The 8,710-nt window shown below is 39.2% G+C and overlaps 2 protein-coding genes across 2 annotated transcripts in view; both read left to right on the top strand.

Annotated features, from left to right (window-relative positions):
• Positions 1-2: 2 nt before the first annotated feature.
• TFAM (transcription factor A, mitochondrial) lies at positions 3-8,223 on the top strand (the record flags this gene model as incomplete). Its single annotated transcript, XM_009275105.1, has 6 exons — positions 3-96; positions 2,062-2,132; positions 3,469-3,618; positions 5,071-5,166; positions 6,215-6,271; positions 7,288-8,223. Coding segments are annotated over 6 exons (687 nt in total), but the record flags the coding sequence as incomplete, so codon positions are not given.
• A 233-nt stretch (positions 8,224-8,456) lies between these two features.
• DNAJC9 (DnaJ heat shock protein family (Hsp40) member C9) overlaps positions 8,457-8,710 on the top strand; it is a 3,618-nt gene continuing 3,364 nt past the window's right edge. The window contains exon 1 of the mRNA XM_009275106.1: positions 8,457-8,546. Within this exon, the coding sequence (XP_009273381.1) occupies positions 8,457-8,546 (90 nt within the window). The remainder of the gene's footprint in view (positions 8,547-8,710) is intronic.

The raw sequence follows: 8,710 nt of genomic DNA on the forward strand, positions 1-8,710 counted from the left end.
GGGGGATCAGCTCGGATGAGCGCCCGAAGCGGCCTCTGACGGCCTATTTCCGTTTCCTGAAAGAAAATCGCTCTGCTTTTAGGCAAAACAATCCAGGTATGAGGTCTGGAGGGAATTAGGTGCGAGGGGACTCACGATTGGCTTTGTTTTGCTTTTAGAGATCCAAGGTCTTAACGCGTCAAGTGTGCCAGAGGTTTTGTTGTAAAGCTGCCGTTTCCCTCCAGAACGTGTGATTCAAAAAGAAAACTGGAGCAAAGTATTGCTTTGCAAAACTAAACGTCATGAAGTAACTGAAGTACATTACCTTGATGTCAGGGGACCAGAACCCTCTCTTTATCTGTAGCATACCACAAGTAAATTCAGTATTGCCATACTTACTGCCTGTGCATGTATTAGTTTATTCTTCTATACTTAACTCAAAAAAGCAAACGTTTGTGTGTAACTTTAAAAATGTTTGAAGAAGGAGCTCACTTGGGCAGTACGTGTTAACAGTGATTTGTGTTTTTCAGTTATTTTTGAATCTATGTATTTGAAGTACACTATTGCTGATACAATGAGCTGTATATGATTTTATTTTGATGCTTAGTAGATTGCCTCAATGTATATGGGAGAAAAAGTAAACGTATTTAGAGGAAAATGGTTTTCTGTGAGTATGTTTAATTTATTATCAAAATCTTCATTTATAGGCAATGCAGTCACTATTCTTGTCAGAGAGCAGCAAAATGGAAAGCTGCGCTGATTTTGAAGATACTGTTGAAATGAATGTTAAAATGTTTAAAGAGCTGTGGTCATATTGGGCAAGTCATGAGGTAAATTTAAGCAGGGAAAACAATTTGATACCCTGTTTTGCTTGGTAGTTCAAGAGTTCAACAGTCTGAAAGGTTGAGACACTGAACTTGCAGAGCTTATTGTAGTTATGTGCCACACCAGTGTTTTCCACGTGTTTCCAAAATTCAAATAATCTGCAAATAAATGTACTGTATCTCATATGCAAATTGAGAATTTTGGGCTTTCTTGTTCCAATAGAGGTAATATTCAAAAATAACCTGATAATTTTTTTTATTAATTAATTCTGATAAAAGAATCACTGGCAAAGCATCGTATTTTCAAAGGTTTTAAGCTTGGTATACTTGGACTAAAAACTCTCCATCTGTCTTGTTTTTCCAGAATTCTGGAAGTCAGGTTACTGATAAGAGCTTAGTTCTGCTTTTCTGCTGTTGAGATGGCTGAACTTTACATTTGAGGTGGGAGAGAGGAAGATCTGTTTTTCCTTTTAGTGTGAAACAGAGGGAAAGCCTGGAAAGGGTTTTTCAACAAAAGAAAAGTTACATCCTCTTTCCAACACCCTTGGTATTTTTATTTGGGGTTTTCTTTTCCTCTTCACAAATTCAGGTCTGGCTGGATACCTCATCAAATGACCATAGTGCAAGGGCCAGAGCCAAAGGCAGTCAGCCAAAAACCAAAGCAAATTCAAGCTGCTGTCTGTAATTTTGTTTGTGGGAGAAGGAAATTACTTTTTCTTTAACCTTACTTCTGTTGAATAATAGTGTAAATAAAGGACTTTATTAAAATAAAGATCAAACATGTCTGCTATATCAGGTGGATAAGGTCACATTATACTTGCTTTGAAGAATCCAGCAGACTCTTTTTGCCAAAAACTGAGAACTGGAAAGTTTACTTTTGGTTTCTTCCCTGGCCCCCCTCCCAAGTTCAGACCATCTTGCATTGTACAGAAAAGGATCCGGCTCAAAAGAAGAAAAAAGAAAAAAAAAGAAACTGTTGTGGAGTGGTAATAGCCGTCTGTCTTGAAATGGTGCTTCAGTTTATAACTGCATGTTTCATTCGAGTTTGAACCAGGAGTGGGAGCTCTTCCGCCCAAAATATTACAGTTCCCTTTAACTGCCCCAGTAAGTTGGTTAGTTTCCTCCTTTATGAAAGGAGGAAAATATATTTGTACAGGAAAAAGATACTAGTGACAGCTTTCCTTGGGAAAAAACGAAGCAGCTTACTAAAGATATAATATTCGTCTTTATTTTCTTGCTTTCTAATTTTAATGTACAGAAATGAACAACATGGAGCTGGTTAAAAAAATAGCAGATACTTGGAAGGAGTTACCAGCATCACAGAAGCAGGTAAGTTTGTATCTTTGCCCTGTGTACTTTGAACTCTATAATAAGAGCCTTCATGGTTGTTTTACTTGGTTTGGTGTCCTCCGTGGATTTTTTTGTTTTGTGTGGTGGGGTGGGGTTTTTTTGGTTTATTTTTAAACAACAATAAAAAAGCACTTGCGTACAAAGGTTCAGACATAAAAACAATTCTGAAGAGAACTGAGAGCTTTGAAGTACTCAGGGGAAGATACTTTGATACTTCCACTCGTGACCTTGGTTTTAGTATTTTTAGTCTGTTGCCAGAGAAATGACTAGCTCTCACTCTATGTGGCCGTAGGGCTGGGAGCCAATATCTCATTTCTTTTTGAATGGTAATTGTGTATGTGCATGCATTACCTGTATAATAACATAAGTATTGTAAAGTTGTTCCGCTTTCATATGCATAAGTTAGGTGAAACCTCAGTTAATTTTGATGAAAGGACCAACTTTTTTTTTCTGCTGATTAGATAGTAACCAGAGACCTAACTTACAGGTAACTTTCTTTAAGTTTCATCTAGTTAACTTACCTTTTGTCATAGGTAGCAAAGTTTCTTTAAGAGTGGCAGTTTCCAGGGGTAATGTAAAACAACTCTATGAATTGCTAATCATTGCTGAATGTAAGTGCCATTTATAGCAAAGTAATGATTGTCCTTCCTTGATTGCAGTTAGCAATTAGATCCAGTTAGGAACTAATTGCAGTTTTCTAGCTAAAGTAATATCTTTGTTCAATAGAATTGAAGTGCTCTTATATCCCTTCTGGACTTCTCGCTCTGTGTGCCTTAGTATAAAGTATGCCTTTCTGTTTGTATGTCTGAAATGGAGAACGGGATGGTGATTTTTCAGGTCTACCTGGATGCTCGGTAGCCTGGCTCAGCTCTTCTTGGTGCCCCTGGTACCAAGGCCATGATTTTATGAAGCTTCTGTAGCTGGTATCGGCCAGTGGGGGAACGTGTTTGGCGACTGGAGCACTTGTGTGCTGCAGTGGGTATACGCACTTTAAGAGTAATCATTTCAACCAAGCTTCAGCTTTTCCTCCTTGTATGGAAGATTGTTACTGCTTTGAGCTGCATCTGAAGATTCATCCAATGTTATCAGATTAACTAAGATAATTCATGGGAAGAGCCCAGGTTTTGAATCTGAGTTCTTCTGAATCCATTCTGCTAATCAGACAGATCTGAAATTGTTACTTTACTTTAAAAACCTTATGTTCCAGGTTAGTCTAATTTTTTTTGTTAGTAGGTTAGAAGTGTTAGCTTGTTTAACGGTCAAGTGCTTCTGACTGAAAGCATCTGTTTAAGGGTGGTGATTGTTTGTGTTGTAGGTTTATGAGGAAGCTAGAAAGACAGACTGGCAAAGATACAAAGAGCGGTTGGCCGCATATAAAGCACAGCTAACTCCAGCCCAGGCTGCGGCTTTGAAAGAAGAAAGGAGCAAACGACTGGCAAAAAGAAGATCGTTTAGGGCAAAAAGAGTAAGTATTCTGAAGTTCAAGTTTCTTTTCTCTCAAGGAACCTGAAGTCTATTTGTCTAGTATACAGAGCAGAGTTGAAGCATGTTTAGAGATACAAAAGCGACGCTCAGAATAAAAAAAAAAACAAACACACCATAAACCCAAAACAAAACGCCAAAAACCCCATGGACTAAAATAATTGCTGGTGTTAGCAGCTATTTTAGTGGCTTTCCTGTGCTTGAAGACCAGAACTAGCACATGTCTTTGTGCTTAGAGGTAGCTTCTCTATGCTTTTTTCTTCCTATTCCTAAAGCTGCCTGAGAAATGATAGGTAATAAAAGACATTTGAACCAGCAACACTTTCTTTTGTTGGGAAGACATCCAGAAACAGCTTTTCACAAAGGCCTTGTATCTGTTACTTCAGTGGCCCCTACAAGGTCGTGGCTGTTTGAAGTAGCCTTTTTTCCTTCCTTTCTCTGGATTCTGCCCCTTTGCTATCTGTGTAGCTGCTGACGTGTTGAATTTGGGCTGCATAGAGGTGCATCAGTTAGTGTCCTTTATTGACTTATTCATACAGATTATCTTCCCTGTTCCCTTTTAGCTTGTTTATATATAAGTCCTTAGAGACAGAACCATCTGTAAAGGTACAATATTGTGGTTTGTCCAGTGGCAAAATAAGTTGAAGGGGTTACTTATTGCTTGTTCATGTCTGTGAATTAAACTGCTGGTGTGACATTGCCCTAGTTGGCAAAAGTGAAATTAATTTGGTTTGAAAGACCCCTGCTTAGAGGAAGTTTTTAATCCAAATGATTCTGCTGATCCTTTTTAGAGTATGGCACCACAAGGAATTTAGCTGGCATACCTAATAGCTAAGCAGATGTTAATTTGCAGCACCCAGGCTGCAGTGGGAATGTCTTAGGGCTGGAGAAAACAACAAGTGCAATTGCATCCATAACTTGCTGTACTTTCCCTCTCTCACCATCATCCCTGTAGGCAAAGTGTTCTGAGAGCAGAAACCTAGCTCTGTTTCCCTGGGAATATGCTGGTTCTGTTCCACCTTCTCACCTCCCACAGTTAGGTATCTGCCCTCCTCTCTGCAAGCATACAGTATTTCACACCAGAAACCGAAGCCTTATGAAGATAATGGAAAACCTGTCGTCATGACTTTCTTACTGAGTGGAATTTAGTAACAGTCTTTGGTTTCTGGAAGACTTAGCTGAAGTAAGAATCAGTTTAAAATACTTTTTTTTTATGTCTGTGAAAATTCAAGTTGTTAGCTTTTCTTAATTTAGTTTAGCATTAGTCTTGACAAGTGGTGAGAGCATCTTGACATACAGTCCAGTTTACAGAATAAAACACCAAAAAATGCATTTGAGTCTGACTTTTGTATAAAATAGAAAGACAAGTGGTAAGTTTAGTTTTGGAAAAATGCACGCTTGGGAGATTGAGTAACTTTTCATGTTGTTTTTAAAGGAATTGACTGTGCTTGGAAAACCTAAAAGATCTCGTAGCGGCTTTAACATCTTTGTGTCGGAAAACTTTCAAGAAAGTGAGGGAATTTCACCTGTGGTAAGCCAGGAAAAATTGTTCTTTAAAATAAATCTATTGTATTCAGAAAATCTGTTCTAGATTCTGTCATTTTCAAATAAACTGTTCAATAGTTCAGTATCTGGATTTTGCTTTGCTTAGGTTATTTTTTTTTAGGCTACGGTGATCTGGCTATACTGCTGGTGGCATGTCCTATATAAACTGCTGTGTGGGTATATAGACTTAAAATATTTGCACTATTTTTTGCACTTCAGTGTTACAGACTCCATCTGTTCCTTCTGTAGGGAGAGAATTCTATTTTTCTTTGTCTTGGTGTAGAAATACATTATTTTTTAAAATGGTTGTGGTGGTCTGCTACCATTTCTGTAATAGTGGTTATTGTACCTCCTTGTAGCACAGTCGATGTTACGGAACATGCAAGAGTTCCTCAGCAAAGTCACAAGTTCTGCACCAAACTGCACTTTGGTGTGATTTCAGTTACAAGTGGATTACAGCACTTGAAGCGCTGGAGACCTCCCCTGTATGCCTAATACGTTCCTTACCCTATGCATTTAGTCAGTAAATCAGGATGGTGGAAATAGTTTGTTCCTCGGTTTTCTGTGTGCAAGGCAGGCATCTCCAGTCAGCTGAGGCCCCGTTTGACACACATGTGGCAAAATACTCCTGAAGTGGTACAAAGTTTCCTGTGAAGGTGGTTAATACTTGTGTGGGCTTGGCTTCAGTTAGGGCTCGGTTTAAATGAAGCCAGTATGCGGGGTGAGATGTAATCATGTTGCTATAAATCAGCTCAGCTGTTCTGTCTGCCTGCTTTGGCGGCAGGCTAAGCAACTTAAACTGCTTCGTGCTTATATTGTCTGTAAATGTGGCTCAGATGGTGTCCAGCAACTTGTGGAACTGTATCGTTTATTATTTACCTACGTTAAGAAGTTGGGTATTAAGCCCGTGTGACTTTGTGTTTTTTACATTGGTTTATACTTGGCTTTCACTAGCGTGGCGTTCATCTATAACCCTCTGTGGTCAGTCTATTGTTAAAATAATCCTTATGTATTGCATATTCTATATCCTGTAGGCAAAGCTGAAGCAATTATTTGATGCATGGCAAAAACTGTCCAGTTCTCAAAAGCAGGTAGGTGAGTGGATTTTGATGAGGCTCTGGTCTAATTGGAAAATGACAAACTTGAGTCAAAATTAATGAATTCATACAAAATCTTGAACTCAGTTGCTCAAAATATAATACTGAGGAAAATACTGTGAGATCGTATTTATGCATCTTGAAAAAGATTGTCGTTACTTTTATTCCAGTAGTGACCATTTCTTTCACAGTGTTGATGAAATGTGAGTGAGTGGGATAGGGTGGAAGTTCTGTATGCCTGGAAATGGACGTTGAGTGGCATCTAGGGAGGAAGGTGGAATAATTTGCAACAATTTGATTTTTTTTTTTTTCTAATAATCTATAATATTTTTAAATGCCAGCAGAGTAATTTGCTGCTGCAAAAGTGGAAAGACTTTTGACAGGTAAAAGCAACAGAAATCTACAAGTGATGTGCACATAGTAATTTATTAATTTTGGTTGTCTTGGGGGTAGTTTTCCGCCAGCTTTCTCAGTGTATTGAAATACAAACCTGCAGATGGGTATATGAAAATCGGAGTGGTGCCATACTGAAACCTAATCTAAACCTCCAGATTTTCAGGTATTCTGTACCTTACTGTCCTTCCTCCTGAATGTCCTTCTTCCAGATTGTTTTGAATGTGTGCTTAGAACATGCACTAGGTTCATGTTTTTTTCTGTAGAAACAGAATTTGAAATAGTTGTGCAGAAATATCTACTCCTGTTCCTTGCATAAGCCAGCTCTGTCAAACTAGTACTCAAAAAAAGCCTTAGCTGTTAGTAGTAATACTGAATAAACTTCCTCTTCAGGAATGGCCATCTGTTGACATAACCATAATTCAATGCTAAGGTTTTGTATTTTTGTGCAAGATTGATGTGTTTTGAATTTTCCGGAGGCAAAAGTGAACGCCTGAGATGCGCACTGCACAGGTCCCGTAGTAAGTCACGTTTGTATCAAAGGGGAGGATGGCAGGACATGGCAGTTACCCTGACAAAGCCCCTTCCGTAACTGTTGATACCTGATTTTCTTCCAGCCATACCTGCAGCTCGCTGAAGATGATAAGGTTCGGTATGAGAATGAAATGAAGTCGTGGGAAGCAAAAATGGTTGAACTCGGACGTGAAGACCTGATACGTTCCAGAAAGCAAAAGCCAAAAACCAAAACTGCTGAAACTGCAAAGAATGCTGAAACAGCCAAAGCTTCCTCACAGGAAAACAAGGCAAAATTAAAGTTGAAAAAAAGGGAAGAATAAAATGGTTAAGTATTTTATATTTAATGCCCTTTGGTTGTCATGTCTTTATCCTGCTGTGTTAATGCTGCAGTCAGCATTAGCACTGAAACTTGGAAAACCCGTAAAGGGCCCACTGGAGAAGTAGAAAAGGTGATCAGGTGAGAGAGGATTCAGTGTCTCTTGGAACTGACTGAAATAATCATTGCAGGCGTAGCCTGAAGTGTACAACAATAACCGGTTAATCAAGCTGTGAATAGTGATACTCACTGACATCAGCAGAGCTCTCCAATAATGGTAGATAACAGCTAGCTTTTGTAAGATATTTTTTATGAAAGCAAGAATATTCTACAATGTTACCATCTAAATTCTGTAAATAAGAGCTGAAATCTGAGTTAATGCTGCTGTGTTTTATTCCCTCCATGGGTATTGGTAGCGAAGAGAAATGTTCTACATTTCAACAAAAGGCACAAGAAATGTAACATACTTTTATTTTATGCATCTGTCTTTTTGTACGTATCAATCTGTGTATACCACTTACATTGCATTTAATTAAAGACATCATATGAGTTTTGTATAAACATATCTTTATTGGACTTTTATTCCACAGTTTTGTTTGGATACATGCAAACACTTTTGCCTTCCTGTTGTCACATTTGGGACAGCCTGGAAGGAAAAGAAAATGTGTGAACTGTTAGAACTTTGGGTTTTGATGTAATAAACACAGGTACTTTGAAGAGCTGCTTGTTTTTTTCCCTGGGGGCCGTGTGTCTCAATGAAAGTCTCGTAGGTATTTTGGAGCATCTATTTTTAGAAGGAAGGCAAGCTTTTTCAGTAGTCGGTGGATTTCATCCAGCCTGCAAGAACTGCATGACCCACAAAGCTTACTGTTTACCAGTGGGAAGTGGAAAGGCAAGTAGGAGTCCCTTGCCTTTTTTTTTTTTTGGCCTTTGGTTTTTTTCTTTAATTTACCGATGGTAACTGTATCCGAGCGCTCCTGGCTTTCCTTTGCAGAAGACATACCGAGCTCACCGGCAGGAGGGGAGGCTCTTGCGCAGAAGCAGGTTCCCAGCTGTCAGCGTGTCCTCGAGAGGGAGCGATGTGAATCCAAACCACCGAAACCTTACCCGCGCCTGTGGGGGGATGGGGGAGACCAGGCCGGGTGCAGCCCCGCTGCAGGCACCTGCCCCGCTCCCGCCTTGTTCCTGGGCTGCTCCTCAAATTACTT

The sequence above is a fragment of the Aptenodytes forsteri genome, unplaced genomic scaffold (assembly GCF_000699145.1).
Source record: "Aptenodytes forsteri isolate BGI_AS27 unplaced genomic scaffold, ASM69914v1 Scaffold320, whole genome shotgun sequence".
Lineage (NCBI taxonomy): Eukaryota > Metazoa > Chordata > Aves > Sphenisciformes > Spheniscidae > Aptenodytes > Aptenodytes forsteri.